The sequence below is a fragment of the Cheilinus undulatus genome, linkage group 4 (assembly GCF_018320785.1).
Source record: "Cheilinus undulatus linkage group 4, ASM1832078v1, whole genome shotgun sequence".
In the NCBI taxonomy this organism is placed as follows: Eukaryota; Metazoa; Chordata; class Actinopteri; order Labriformes; family Labridae; genus Cheilinus; species Cheilinus undulatus.
In genome coordinates this window covers 52,099,195-52,115,563 of record NC_054868.1, presented here as the reverse complement: position 1 = coordinate 52,115,563, position 16,369 = coordinate 52,099,195, and the positions used below count along the sequence as shown (strand labels likewise).

General features: G+C 39.4%; 1 protein-coding gene across 2 annotated transcripts in view; it reads left to right on the top strand.

Moving 5' to 3' along the window:
* The first annotated feature begins 947 nt into the window (after positions 1-947).
* trmt1 (tRNA methyltransferase 1) overlaps positions 948-16,369 on the top strand; it is a 28,734-nt gene continuing 13,312 nt past the window's right edge. The window contains exons 1-5 of one of the 2 annotated variants that reach the window (XM_041784353.1): positions 948-1,139; positions 6,832-7,236; positions 9,326-9,515; positions 13,913-14,100; positions 14,564-14,679. In XM_041784353.1, coding sequence (XP_041640287.1) covers positions 6,845-7,236; positions 9,326-9,515; positions 13,913-14,100; positions 14,564-14,679 — 886 coding nt within the window. In that variant the 5' untranslated portion in view covers positions 948-1,139; positions 6,832-6,844. Of the gene's footprint in view, positions 1,155-6,831; positions 7,237-9,325; positions 9,516-13,912; positions 14,101-14,563; positions 14,680-16,369 lie in introns of both variants that reach the window. The other variant, XM_041784354.1, reaches the window with a different exon arrangement.

Sequence of the window (16,369 nt, the reverse complement as noted above, 5' to 3'; positions counted from 1 at the left end):
AATTTATGCCACTTCTAACCCGTTTCTGCTACTTCTAAGATCCCATTTAACCACCTTCCCCACCATCTTTTTTGGACATTTTTTTTACTATTTTAATTCTGTTTCTAAGAAAATGGAATTTACATTTTTAAGATGACTATATACTATGGCACAAATGACTTAAAAGATATCTGTTGCTATGTTAAGAGTGGTTATTATTCAGGTTAAATGTAAAATATGGACATGTATATCTAGCTAACTTTAAAATGGACCCTGATTTTCCTTCCCTCCATGGTACCCCAGTTTGGCTGGGTCCCAGAAAGCTCTCCCATTTATCCCTTCATATGGGCAGCCCTGTCTGCACCTGACTAGTCTTGATTGTGCATGGCTGTTCAACCACCCTCAGGTACTGTGGGGGTCCCCGGTCTCTGGCACCTTTATTTTAGGGTTGTGGGCTAAAATGGTTGAGAACCCCTGCTTTACAGGACATACATTCTGTTTGTATGACAGCAGTCTATCACTAAATCAACCCAAAATCTTAAACTGTTTTTGTTCTGTCTTTCAGCAGCTGTAAACTTAAATATGCAATAACGAGCTGCATTCACTGTGTTCTCCCTCTAAGCTGCTCATCTGTGACCTGTATTGACCCTTTTCTTTCCTCTGAGGCATTTCGCTGTGGCACATTATGGTCCGGGATATTTCTGCTAATCCATAGGCTATGTTTAGCCTTTTCATCAGAATGCATCACAGACTTTAGGCACGGTGAGATTAAATTAGATTATTCATGAAAGCACACTGATGTGTTTTCCAGTCTCCTCACATGTTCACTGCGGGGTAAAGTAGGCCAGCAGCGGCTGACTGTCTGACTGATCGACCCTCTCCCTCTTGTCCTTACATTACACCGTTTCCCTGACAGTACACCGGAGGGGCGGAGGGGAGCAGACGCTCAGCACGTCTCTTTCGCGTCTCGGCATTTGGCCGCGCAGGCTCCCGTAGAGACGCTGCAAACATGGCGGCGTCCATGAGCTAACGTGAGAGTTCAGTGGAAACAGAGCTTTCAGTGACTGTAGTAGGCAGGAGATGCAGTCATAAGTGAGATTTTTATAATAAAACAGCAGACTTTAAAGGAGGTGACAGTACGACTGCCGGTGACGTCACAGGTAAATTAATTTAAAGTGCGTAGCTTAGCTAGCTAACGGGCTAATAACTTTGTTGTTAGCTAAAGAAATCTGTGTTTTACAGCAGCTGAACATGATTACATTTGCCAGTTTCTCAAAGTTATAACCTGCTTTTAGTTCCCCTTATTAGTGCCGTGTTGACAGTCAAACTAACCATTTAATACCCAAATACACGGAGCTTATAGTATACAATCTGTAGAGGTTTAAAAGCTCCTGTTCAGAGTCCATGTGTTTATTAAGCTAATTCTTTGTATTTATATGCACGTGTAAAACGCATAACTTTGGGTCAGGTGTCAAATGAATTGCTTATTTAGCAGAAACAGCCCTTATGCGTTTTCCCTGGCAGAGATTCTTGAAGAGCTGTTTTAAATGTACAATATGAAGATTAATGGCACTGAAATGTTTAAATCTTAAAACTAACTAAACCTATGTTACATATATTTCTTATATGGGCACTTGGATCACCTCATTTTTCCCCAACAACTTGTAAAGCCAGGGGATGTCTAGTCATGGTGGCCCAAAACAAGCATTAACCTCCGTGGTTGAACTGTGAAGCTGCAGGAGTCCCATCTACACCCCATGTTCAAATGATGATTTCAGCAGGAGAAATAATTCTGTTTACAGATTATTACTAAACTCAGGGCTAAAAGTGGGGTCATTTATGTTTGGTAGATTATTTCTCTGTTGTAGCGGTCCTTCTTGGCAATAATTATACCATTGGAAAGCCTGTTTATTTCCCTTTAAATGGTTCCACATCTGTAAGGAACATGCATTTGTGGGATGAGCAGCAGAGCTGAGTATGTGGTAGGGCTGAACGATTTGCAAAAATAATCTAATTGCTTTTTTTTCTTTACCCAATATCGCAATTGATATTAGATATGCGATTTTCCTTAAGTTCCTCATCTTATGTATTGTCTGACAAACAAAAGCAACTACAAGCAACTAAAATAAAATAAAAATGGAGACAAAACATCAGCCTCCTTAGTAGGGGTGGGCGATGTGGAAAAAAAATCATATCCCGATTTTTTTTTTTCATTAAATTTCTTGACAAATTTGCAAGTTAGTGACGCTGATGTTATAACGCTTCACCCGTAACTGTGTAATCCTGACGTTTACTTGCCAGGTGGAAAGGCTTGTAATTAACTCGGAAAATAATAATTGAAAGCAAAACAATGTCGGCTGTGACAGTTACAACTGTAGGCTACCTGCCTCAGACACACTTTACCCCACTGCAGACGGCAGACCGGAGGACGCTGTTTAGAGCTCATCAAAAAAACATTGATAAGCTCTGTGCAGATTGTGCAAATAAATATTTTTTGCACACTGATAGTTCAGAAAACCAAGACGAAGCTTCGTATAAGAGTTAGAAATCGTCATGAGAGCTAAATCGTAAGTTTCACTTTCACTCGCAGCGTGAGTTCACCGCTGCATCAGGGAGTGGGGTGGGGGGAGCAAAGAGCAAGAAGTAGTAGAGCCGATCCTACGATAAAACAGATTAAGCAGATTGCCAATACATTCTATTTCTTCACAATCTGAGATCGTCTTATCGGGCACCCCTACTCCTTAGTTTAGTCTTTAACACAACCATACTGACTGGCGCCTACACCCAAGTCTGGGAGTGTAAAATTGCCTGATCTGATTGGTTAAGACTTCACATAGTGGTAGATTTATGTCTGTAGTTGTATTTAAACATCATCATTAAGTAAATAGAATGATAAGTGAAGAGTAGCCTGTTTTAATATGTTTTTAAAAATGTTTGCTGCTCACTCAGCCCCAACATCTATCCGTAAAAAACTAAAACTAACACTAAAACTAATAAAAACTAAACTAAAACGAAGCATTTTTGCAAAATAAAAACTAAACTAAACCAATAAACCAGCAGTCAAAACTAATTAAAACAAAACTGAAATCTAACACAGGAAGTGAAAACGACATAGCAATAACAAATAATGAAAAGTCCCAAACTATTTTATCCTTAGGATGAGCAATTAAAGAAATCTAATTGTGATGATTTTGACCCATATTGCAAATTGCATGTGAATGGTTGTGTTGAAGGGAGTGACCATTTTTTTGTCATTCTCATGTTTAATAAAAATAAAAATTAAAAATTGAGAAAGTTGGAAGTTATTGTTGACTTTTTCCTAAAGAATGGCACTTGAATGACTGCATGATATGTAATGCATACCATCTCTGCTAGAAATAAAGTTAAACTTTTATTTTGACACAAAATTCTGTTTAAAGAAATATTGCACCTTATGCAATTTGAAAATTGTGATTTAGTCTATGTTTTGATTAATTGCCCAGCCCTAGTATGTGGGTTAAACCCATTAAAAATTAGCCAAATCTCCTCTACCAAAGCCAAACTTCTTATTTTTCTGTTTCTATTGCCTCTTGTCTTGAGCTTCTGGTACCCCCACTTCTGGTACTCCCATGATGCTTTGCTGTGCTGCCAGTGGACGAGGGCACCTGCCGCTGGTTGGAGCAAAACTGCTGCAGCGCAGGCAAAGTGCATGGAAATTCAGGTTATATATGCCTCAGCTCCACCTCTTTGTCTGGCTCTAGGCTGAAAGTTAGTCTGTCTGCGGTGTGAATATGGTGGCTTCAGAGTACAGATTTAGCAGCCAAATAGCTGAAGTCACTCAGGTTTTTCTTCAGTCTATGTTCCAAACTGATCAAAAGCCCACAGTGACAACTTCTAGGTTGAACGTGTATAAACTGTTGACTTTAATCACACTCTAACAAGCACAGTTTTTGTATGAGTAACTAATGCAGTGAGCACATTTCTCTTCTACACTTCCTATCTAATTCTGAACGCATCCCTCAGACCGCATGTGTCTGTTTTAGAGTGTGTTTAAGTAGAGACATACCCAAATCTATCAGATTTATAATGACATCAAACAAAATTATTCAACCTAAAACATTTTTTTCTTAGCATGTCTTCCATTTGCATTGTTATGAACAGCTGAACTTTTTCACCTCTCTGGCTGGTGGTTTCAATAATCTACCAGCCACTCACATATTTTACCTGCCACTTCATTCTAACCAGCAGCATAATGAGATAAGGTATAATATGAAAATCAAGAATTACAGTATTAAAGTTATGGGCTTTTTAACAACACGAAATGTTCCAACTTTCATATTCTTTAAGGCTGGTTTGAGGCTCCATTGCAGCCAGGCCAGAAAAGTCAGATTTAATTGCAATTAACCATCAACTGAGAGGCAAGATAATATCTGATTGTGCAAATATTTGCTGCATGATATACTGTGGCACTAGAGATTCATATGGCATTTTCCTCTATTATGAGTTCAACACTTGCAATTATTAAATATTTTAGTATGATTCCTGTAATCTCATGCCAGAATTCAGGCCATGTATAACTGTCTTGGACTTAAGACGAGCAAAATATTGGTTTAAAGACCTTTAGCAAAGACCCAGTGGTTAATGGTTTATAAAATCAATCTTTTATTTACCTAATCCAGTGCAAACTAGGGCTGGGAAATTAATTGCAAATCAGATTAGATCGCAATATGGCCTGCTGCGATTTTCAAATTGCAGACAGTGCAATATTTCTTTAACCTAAAATTTGTAAAAAAAAAAAAAAAACAATAAAACAAAAACATAATAAATAAATAAATAAATAAAATACCAGTTTAATGCAGTTTTGTTTTGCAGCAGCAGCAGATTTTATGTTCTGCACATCATGCAAACATTAAAGAGTCTTTTTTTTTTTAGAATTTTTACACAAGTCCTTATCTTGTTTATGTATATTTCTTTCTTAATCAAAATGAGAATACTGTACAAATCCATTTCAATATGGCAATTGATAACACATTTGCAATTAGAGCAAAAATCACAATATATATGTATATATATACACACATATATTACATTTTTTTTAAAAGATTGTTTATCCCCATTTTTAAATTCAATATAGTGCAGGTTCTAATATAGAATGAATTATTGCTTGTGTTTAATGAGCATATAAGATGAGGAACCTAAAAATAACTGCATATTAAATTGCAATCGCAATATTGGGGAAAAAATAGCAATTAGATTATTTTGCAAATCATTCAGCCCTATTGCAAACACCCACATTTGACTGGTGACAGGTGGTAATTTTCCACTAGGGCTGGGCAAATAATCGAAATTTGTTTAAGATTAAATCGCAATATGTCCTACTGCGATTTTCAAATCAAAGAACTTGTAATGTTTGTTTAACCAAAAAATATGTAACAGAATACCAGTTTAACATTTCAGTTTCTAAAAATTGCAAAAATGTTACTTTCCTTATTTTTGTATTTTTTTTCTCAATTAGAATGACAATGGCATGAAAATGATCATTCCCTTTGATACAACGATTAAAATGCAATTTGCAATATGAATCAAAATAATCCTTTTTTTCCCCAGAATCATTTAGCCCTAGTTTAATCCATCTAACATTGTGTTGGTCATAACATAGAATGATTAATTTTTCTTTTTGTTGAAATATGCAAGAGAAAATGAACCCAGAAAATACAGCATCTTAAATTGCAATCACAATAATGGGAAAAAAAATGCAATTTGTTTTCCCAAATCATTCAGCCCTGAACAGAGAGTTGCACACGTGTCTGTTTTTTTCAAGTGATGTGTGGATTTAAACTAACTCTGCAACTCCACAAATTCTTTCCCCGGGATATTAAAGGTCACATATTATGCAAAATCTCTTTTTTAGGTTTGGCTTGTCCAAAATCCCCCCAAGAATCAGAACCCCCCCGTTTCTCAACCTTTCAGAAAATGTGTGCTGAAACAAAAGGTTCTCAGATTTTCCCCTCATGATGCCATGTGGGGAGTTAGCCCCCCGCCCCCAGGTTTGGTTGGCCCTCCCCGCTTGGAAGAAAGTCTCTCCCAAGCTGAGAGGAGGATCAGGAGAGCCACATCCATTAAGCTGCATCCATTTCTTGAGAGGGTCGGAGTCAGGGGTGGAGCCAGACAGCTCATTCACATCTAAAGCCACGGACACAGAAACAGAGGAGTTCTAAACAGGGCTGAAACAGAGGAGTTTTAGACATGCGAAAGTCCAATACTGGAGTGTTTTTTCAGCAACAAAATTCACAGGCATGTTTTGGGGACCTCTGAGATCAATGTAAACTTGTCTTAACCTCCTTTATTCACTTGCTCAGTTGTGGATCTTGTCCTATAAATATGTAAAAAAAACCTTAACTGACTACATCTCATGTAGTTTTCTTTTGACAGTCTTAAAGATGATGGTCGTGTTGCATCTTTTTCAATTAAAGCCTATTTCAGGAAATGCCAAAAACTTCCAACAGCAGCTTTACGTAGAATTAAAAGAGCAGTCTTTCTGGTGGTGCTTTGTGAATATCATCCTTCCCTACTAACCAGCAATGTTTTTGTGGGTGTTTTTGTGTTGCTTATAGAGTAATTATTACTGTGTTTAATCTAATTATTATTCTACTGGGGTAGAAAAAGCCCATGGCTTCAGATAAGGATGTATTTCAATCATTCAACCCTTCTTTCCTCATAACTAGCATAATCATTGGTGATTGAAGCAAGGCTTCAAGTGTCAAATACTTAAGTGTTTTCATCTAAGTGCTTGTCTGGTACATTATTTAATCTGCAGACTGATGCTGCAGACCTTTGTGATTCTTCAAAAGTTGTTTTCCTTTTGTCTTCCAGACTTTCTAGATTTATGCTGGTGAGGACAGCACGACTGCTTCCCCTCATCATCTCCCATCATTTTCATCCTTCCTGCATCGTCTCTGTCTCACAGACTTTTCAGGGCAGCTTAAGCAGAGCGTCTGCTGCTGCTGCCCAAAGGGGACTGAGATCCATGGAGCCCCTTAAAACTCCTCAGGACCCTGAGCATCCCACTCCTAAACCTACTACTCCTATGCCTGCTGAAACTTCAGATGAAGTTATGAGCTCTGAAACTACCTCCACTGCAGCTGAGACAGAGAAGAAACCTCCTGAGGGGCTTTTACCCGGGGAGACGGTGGTCAAGGAGGGCAAAGCGTCCATATTGTTTCCCAGCGCTAATGAGGTGTTTTACAATCCGGTCCAGGAGTTTAACAGAGATCTGACGTAAGTTTAAACTCTGAATGCTTTCACTTTTCTCTGTTGACATTGAATTAATTCAAATCAATTCAGTCTAATGTGATTCAGCACAACTTCTCTTTATTTATGGTGCACGCTTTAAAACCACTAATACCAAAGTGCTTCACACGGACTAAAACACAGAAAAAGAAACACAAAACATAGCAGAAACAAAACTGCTTTAGTTGTCAGTCTGATCCTGCCTGAGGATCTCAGGGTACATGCTGGCTCATAAGGGGTTAAATGGTCTAAAATGTTGGTGGGATCCAGGCCATTAAGAGCTTTAAAAGTTTTCAGTAAAATCTTCAAATCTAGTCTAAAATAATACTAAGTGACAGTGTAGAGAGGATAACATTGGAGTGATGTGCTCAGATCTTCTACACTCGATATTTAGCTCAGTTTCCTCTGATTTCTCTGGATTTTTGCTAAGATGATTCTACACCTTGATTGGACATGATTTGGAAAGGCACACACCTCTCCATAGAAGGCCTCACAGCTGATGATATCAGAGCAGAAGCCAAGCCATGAGGTCAAAGGAGCTGCCTGCAGAGCTCAGAGACTGGATTGTTGACAGGCACAGATCTGGGGTTCCAGCATCAAATTCAACCATCACTACAGCCCTCCACTGATCTGGGCAGAGTGGCTAAACTGGAGCCTCTCCTCAGTGCAAAACACATAAAACACCTTTTGCTTTCACATAGAGCTTTTTGCAGACTCCAAGCAGGATTTCATGTGTTTTGAACTCAGTCCTGGTTGTGCCAGAATTCTTCCACGGTGCCTTTGGGAACCTTCAGTACAGCATATTTTTTTGCAGCCTGTCAACAATCCCGTCTCTGAGCTCTGCAGGCAGCTCCTTTGACCTCATGGCTTGGTTTTTGCTCTGATATTATTGTCAGCTGTGAGGCCTTCTATAGAGAGGGGTGAGCCTTTCCAGATCATCTCCAATCACTTTAATTTACCTCTGGTGGATTCCAGTCAAGGTGTAGAAACACCTCAGCAAAGATCCAGAGAAATGGGAGGAACCTGAACTAAATCTCAAGTGTTCTTGCAAAGGGTCTGAATTATTTTGGCTGTAGCATCAGGCTGCAACATAAGGAAACTGTAAAAAGTGAACACTTTCTGAATGCTCTCTAAATGTCCAATTCTGACAGAAATACTCACGTACAATCACAATTTATACCAGCTTGCAGTCTCTCCAATTAAACCACGCCTGTAGCTACTTCCTCTTTCTCCTCAAATGATGCTGATTCGTCCAGTCATTGTCTTACCAGGAACAAACCTATCAGTTTGATGCTTTGCAAGGTGGATCCACCTGATGATAGACATGGACTCTGGATAGTTCATCTGCTTTGCGAGGTTGAAGTGCCACGCTACAGCTATTAATTTTGAGCAAATTACACCCTCTGCTGGTAGAAGAAATGATACTAAAATATACGTTTTTATCAAATAGAATTAAATAAGTATGTATTTATGAAGATTTTTTTGTATTAAAAGGTATCATTGCATCCTCAGTTGATTAGAAAATGGACAAATTTGCTAAAATTGTCATTTTTACTTTTATGTGTCATCATCTATTAGCCTTGTTTTGCCGCCATCTGGACAAAAACAGTCAGTCTTCACCTCTTGTGAAAGTTTCTTTGGAGTCTAATCAAATTATTTTGGTGTTTTTTTTTAAATGATATGTTACCTTTAAAGTAACAGACAGGACTGAACACCTAACCTCTCAGCATCTGGAACTGTCCTGTCAGCAAAATAATCATTTTCACTCACCGTCACACAACATTTTTTTGATTCTACAGCCATATTTTACCGCCTCTGCACAGCCATCCCTGATTTGAATTGCATGACTATAGAAGCGTTTCCTACTTTACATCCATCCCTCAGTCATATTGCACCAGGCAGGTTTCAAAGATTAAAGCACAGATGAGTCTAAATCTCTAATGCAAGATTTGCATGATAATACTAATAAGAATGGATCAGGGTTTTGGTATGATGAAAGCCAATATTAATAAACTTTTATTCATGCTGTTCATATACAGCACCTTCTTATCTATATGCTCTTATTTTCTCTTCCCAGATGCGCTGTGATCACAGAGTTTGCTAGAGACATGCTGGCTCAGCGCGGGGTGAAGGTAGTGGTGCCTGGAGAGAAAGATAGAGTGGTGGTTTCTCTGTCAGAAGAGACAAACGAGGCCGACGTACAGGCAGAGCAGAAAAACGGAGCAGATGGGCCAGCTGAAACTGCAACAGTGGGGGAGAAATGTGAGGTACGTTAACTGATCAGGACATATAATTTCAAATTAAAAGCCTTTATTGTTACAGTAGAAAAACCACATAGTTGAGTAGTGTCATGGTGTCAGAAGACGTAGAATCTGGCAGATTTAATGTTCTGAAGCCGTCTCTGTAGCTCAGACTAACACAGCCAGGTTCAGTGTTTTTGTCCCAATGGGGTTTCCTACTCTAAAAATATACACTGATAGCAGCGTGAAGCGGTTTGTATAAGGGCCTCCATCAAATGACTTATGTTAATGTTGCAGCAGGTAATTTCACACTCTGCTGACCTGAAGTTCAACGGAGAGAGAAATGGATCAGTTTTGATACTCAAATGGATTTAATTATGTTGAAATAATCCTATTAGATGAAATTAGAGGACTGATTTTAATGCTTTTGTTTGCTGACCAGAGTGAAAAAGATGTTTAAACAGTGTTGGAAACAAGCGGCGATCTCCAGAGCTAAGCATAAATGTGATAAGGGTGACAAATATGCAAAAAAACTAAGAAATCAGGAAGGGCTAAATACTTTTCACAGCACTGTTAGTGATAAAACATGAGTGACCCAAAGCTACTGATCACTGCTGTGCTATTTAGCCATTGTTTTTTTATGGTGCACAGCTTGACTCTCACTCCTCAGGTTAGCAGTGTGACTTTTTCACCAAACACTGAATCCAGCAGCTATGACGCTATAGATCATCAGAGAAACTCTCCTCATCGTCTCAACCCACAAACACCCAAACGGAGCTCGATAAATCCAGAGAAATCTTCCACACTGAACAAGCGTGGAATGAGCTGCAGGGCAGACTTTCTTATGTGAAATCTTCACCTTTGCTTGACCTGTTGAAAAATATTCAAATGTGTTTCTGCTCAACAGTCCTATAGCTCTTTCCTCTACTAGGATTCGAAACCTTATAGATGCATACTTTTATCTGTTTTTTTAAGTTTTCTTGTGTTTTAGCTGCATGTTTTGATTTTTTATAGCCTCGTTTTTCTTTTTGTGGCCCTTTTTTTCCAGAAGAGTTCTTGCAATATTTGTTAAACTTCTCAGGGTTTTTCACAGTCAGGATGATTGTTTTGTACCTTGTCCAGGCGTGATTCTTCCCCCATCCTCTTTCTTTCACTGGTCTGCTTTTATATTAGTGACGCAAGCACAAGCCCAAGCACACTTGCATACAGGTGCATCTCATTAAATTAGAATACCTTGGAAAAGTTGAGTGAGGGTAAAAGGGAGTGTGAGATTGACAGGCGGATTGGCGAAGCATCAGCTGTACTGCGGATGTTGTGCCGGACCGTTGTGGTGAACAGGGAGCTGAGCTGATAGGCAAAGCTCTCAGTTTACTGGTTGATCTACCTCCCAACCCTCACCTGTGGTCATGAACTCTGGGTAATGACTGAAAGAATGAGATCCTGGATACAAGCCACCGAAATGAGTTTTCTCTGGAGGGTGGCTGGACTCAGCCTTAGAGAGGAGAGAAGTTCAGACATCCGGAGGGAGCTAGGAGTAGAGCCGCTGCTCCTTCATATCGAAAGGAGCCAGTTGAGGTGGTTGGTGCATACCTCCTCCCTGTGGAGGTATTTCAGGAAAGACCATCTAGGAGGAGACCTCAGGGAAGATCTAGAATGCACTGGAGAGATTACATATCATGTCTGGTCTGGGAATGCCTTGGGATCTCCCAGAAAGAGTTGGAAAGTGTCGCTGGGGAATGGGACGTTTGGGTGGACTTGCTTAACCTGCTACCCTCTGCAACCTAGCCCTGGATAAGTGGAAGAGGATGGATGGATGGATGGATGGATTGAAATTTGATGTATTTCAGTAGTTTAATTCAAAAAGTGAAACTCATATAGAGATAGGATAATTAGACGTTTTTATTTCTTTCAATTTGGATTATTATGGCTCACAGTTCATGAAAACCCAAAAATCAGTATCTCAAAAAAAAAATTGATTATTACATAAGACCAATAAAAAGGATTTTTAAAAGAGAATGTTGGCTCTCTGAAAATATTTTCATTTATTTTCACTCAATACTTGGTTGGGGCTTTTTTTGCATGAATTACTGCATCAATGCGGCGTGGCGATCAGTCTGCGGCTCTGCTGAGGTGTTATGAAGCCTAGGTTGCTCTGATAGTGGCTCTTCTACATTTTTGGTTCTCTTATCTTCCTCTTCACAGTGCACCATAGATTCTCTATGGGGTTTAGGTCCAGCAGGTTTGCTAGACATCATGATGGTCATTTACCCAGCCTTCGGTACTTTCGGCTGTGTGGGCAGGTGCCAAGTCCTGCTGAAAAATAAAATCAGCATCTCCATAAAGCTGCTAGACAGCTGCACTGACCTTAGACTTGATAAAACACAGTGGACCAGCAGCAGCAGATGACATGGTAACTCAAACCATCAGTGACTGTGGGGACTGAAAACACTGGACCTCAATCACCCTGGACTCTGGGCCTCACTGGCCCTCCTCCAGACTCTGGGACTTTCATTTATAAATGAAGTGCAAAACTAACTTTCATGTGAAAGCACCACTGAGCAGAAGTCGATTTCTTTTTCTCCCTAGCCAAGGTGAGACACTTGAGACACCGATGTTGTATCTGCTTCAGGAGTGGCTTGGCCCCGAGGAATGCCACAGTTGTAGCTGAATTTCTTGATACGTCTTTGTGTGGCTTCTCTGAAAGCACTGACTTCATCTACTCCTTGCGAAGCTCCCCCAAATTCTTGAATGGATTTTGCTTGACAATTCTCTCAAGGCTGCGGTTATCCCTGATGCTTGTGGATCTTTTCCTACCACACTTTTTCCTTTCAGTCAACTTTCCATCAATGAGCAGCCAGCTTCTTTAGCAATAACCCTCTGTGGCTTACCCTCTTTGTAGAGGGTGTTAGTGATCGTCTTCTGGACTTCTGCCAAGTCAGCAGTCTTCCCCATGATTGTGTAGACCAGTGGTTCTCAACCTTGGGGCTGGAACCCCCTTTGGGGTTGCAAGACACTGAGAGGGGGTCTCCAGATGCCCTAAAAAACAAAGTATATTTTTTGAATTACACTGTTGCCACTTTACACCAATTTTGTCAAAATTTTTACCCCTTTTCATCATTTTTTCCCCACAAATTCCAACAGATATTTGCCGTGTTACCCCTATTTTTGTCAGTTTTAAACTCTTACTACCACTTTTTTCTGCCTGTTTTTGCCACTTCTAAACTAATTCTTGCCACTTAAGCCTAATATAGTCTCTGTTGACCCATTATTGCTACTATTAACCCCTTTTTACCACTTTTTACACCAAATTTTTCCTATTTTAACCCCATTTACCTATTTGATATGACCAATTTCTGCCAATATCTGCCTATTTTCTTCTTTCTCAGTTAACCCGTTTATGCCAGTTTATAACAATTTGTCATCCTATTTCACCAAATTTCCACCCATTTTGCCAATTTAAAGCCATTTCAGCCACATTTTAACTAATTTTTACCACTATTTATGCCCATTTTTGCCACTTCCAACCCATTCTACTGCTTTTAAAAGTCAACTTCTCTACCTTTTTCAACAATTTTTTTTCATTATTAATCAATTTTAGCAGTGTTTAAAACATTTTCATTTTTTTGGCAAAGGGTATTTACATTTTTAAGAAGGCTTTTTATTACACACACATTAATAAATAAAGATACTTGTTTCTTTGGTAAGTGTGGATATTATTCAGGTTAAATATGAAATATGGATATCACAGCCTAACTTTACAATGGACCATGGTTTTGCTGACCTCCATCGTCCCCCATTTATCCCCCTTTATTGGCGGCCTTGTCTGCACATGACTATCCTTGAATGTGCATGGCTGTGTTTAACCACCTTCAGGTACAGTTGGGGTCCCTGGTCTCTGGCACCTTTGTTTTGGGGGTCACAGTCTGAAAAGGTTGAGAGCCACTGGTGTTGACTATTGATCCAGACTGAGATACCACTTTAAGGCTCAAGAAAGGTTTGCAGGTGTTTTGAGTTTATCAGAGATTAGAGTATACATAGAACTCTGTGTGTAATTAATCTATATAATATATGAGTTTCACTTTTGGATTTGAACTACTGAAACAAGTTAAATTTACCACGATAATCCTGTTCCTGTTGAGATGCACCTGTAAGCATTCTGTCTGATACAGTAGGAGGCAATATGCACAGTTGGTTTGCAAATCCACCAAGATGAAGAACAGTCATGGAACCATGGGCTAACATTGTTTATTCTCCATGTGGACTGTGGAGTCCATCCTGCCAGCCACTTATGGGGTTTTGTTTAAATTAAAGATATCAACAGCGACCATCCATTGCTTATTTCATACTTTGTGTTTTGGTAGCTCCAATATTTGTGCAAAAATGCTGAAAAAAGTTGTTTCTTCATTTTATGTCCTTCTCTTCAGCGTGGTCTTCGTGTGCTTGAGGGTCTGGCCGCATCCGGTCTGCGCTCTGTGCGTTTTGCCCTAGAAGTCCCGGGCCTCCACAGCGTTACCGCCAACGACTTCTCCACCAAAGCTGCGGCCCTGATCGCCAGGAACGCCGAACACAATGGAGTCAGCCACCTGCTGCAGGCCAGCTGCAAAGACGCCAGGTAACGTTGATGTGCACGGTCGGGGTGGTTCGCTTGTTTGCCGCCGCTCTGCCTCAATCTCTGTTGTTTATCTGCTTCACTGATCTGCTGTTTGTTTGTTCTTCCTCTTCCTCATCTTTATTCCTCTTGAGTTTTCACCTTTCACCTCTTGTTCTATTCATCCCTTTGCTCCTGTTCTCATCTCCTCTCCTGTTTCTTTGCTTTAATGCTTACATGAACTCCTTTGGCCTTTTTCTTTCTGTTGTGTCCTTCCTCTCTTCTCTCTTTGCCTTGCTCGTTGTCATGCTTCACGTCTTCTGTCCTCTTCTTTGTCTTTGTGAGGATTTGTTCTTCTCCATCAGCAGGCCTCAACACGTCTTCATTTTTCACCTTTTTTTTCTCAGCCACTCTGCTCGTCTCTCAGTAATCAAGGATGTGGACTTTTATAATTTCTATTTTCACACCTTTATGCATTTTTCTGCAGTATGCTGATGTACGAGATGCGAGGGAAGAAGGAGCGATATGATGTGATCGATCTGGACCCCTACGGAAGCCCGTCTAGCTTCTTGGATGCAGCGGTGCAGGCTGTCAGTGAGGGAGGTGGGTAGATTGTTCCGTCAGACATTCAAACAATCCTTCTGATCTTTATTCCTCTTTATATTGATCTGTTTAGGGTTTGATAAAGAAGTAACTCACTATTTTAGGGTCATATCTTAAAATCAGGATAAATTTAAGTTAAAAAAAAGACTGCTTGGATCAGCCTTTCCCAAATTTAAGTATGACATTGCCATATTTGAAACCTGAAAATCTCCCAACAACACCGTCATGAAACCACAATACGAGGCTGTAATGATTAATCTCCATATATCTGTTTCTTTAAAAAGAATTTCAATGCAGACACTTCGTTTCAGAGCATTAATGATGCCAGGAAAGCATTTTGTGGATTTCAATTATGGAGCAATCTCTATTGATAACGTTTTGACCAGGCGTCTGCAGTGTTGCCTTCATTTTCATTTTTAACTTTCATCTATTCATACAAATGTTGTGCTTCCACAAACTTGTTTTTCAAACCAGATTTGAATTTCTAAAGATATTATTTTGTGTATATGACCTCTCAAGGTCCATCTACAGTCCCTTCAGGGTCCACACTCCATTGTGTAAAGCTTGAATAACTTTTATTGCAGTGCGGTATTGATTATTATTAGCCTTTGTAAATAAATTGTGAATTTGCATCATTTTAAAACATAACTACAAATCAATGTACATTTTAAAAGTTTTGAAACTATAAAAACCCTGTATTTTATCAAACTGCAAGCTTTTATGTTGAGCGTAGTAGTCCATTAGATTGTTCGTGGGGTTAAACACTGTTTTTGTTAATGGTGAGTATATTAGCCAAAGGCGATGCTGTCAGCAAGGTGTCTTTTAAAGGAACCCTGCATGATCAGCCTTATTTGATAGATATTTGTATCTCTCATATGTATAGTAAACTAAAATCTCACTGGCTATCTGCATTAAAAGTAAATTTGAGCTTAATGCTTTTCAAAGTAAAAGCCCACTTTAGCATTTTTTTGGGGGAAACTCCTTTTTGTATATAATGCTTTTATTTTGAAAAGCTCCCTGTATTGTTCACCTTAAAATTAACCAAACACAATCAGACAAATTCACCTAAATGGTTAGGTATTTGTATCTCTTATATGTATAATGAACCAAAAACCTCACTAGATATCTGCATTTTGAGTAAATCTGAGGTTATAAACTAACCAGGAGGCCGCCATGTTAAGGTCCGCACTGGTAGTGTGACGTCATTTGGCCAGAGTGTTCCTCGCCCTTCCTATGCAGTAACCAGCCGTTTCAGACTGGCTGCATGTTTTGCTACATGCGTACAGCTTTCATACTGGGCACGAGTTTGCTGCGTGTTGGCTTTGTCTCTGCCATTCTTCCTTAGTTTTACCTCAATGATCCTTCCTACAATTGACTTCATTCAGTGTAGTATAGTGGAACTGTTCAAGGAGCTTTTCAAAATAAAAGCATTACATACAAACAAGGGGAGTTTCTCCAAAGAAATACTGAAAAGTGCAAACAGGAAGTGCTTACTGTGTTTATCTTTACCTGCAACATTTTGTACCATGTGGAAACAGAAAGCTTCATAAATAGTAGAAGTTTGGGGAACAGCTTTATTAAACAGATGCATTTGAGCTTGTGGCCTTCATCTGGTTCATCAAGAAACAGATTTCAAACATATTCTACCGATGTGCACGTACATTTTTGCTACAGCAAGGTAAATATGGCT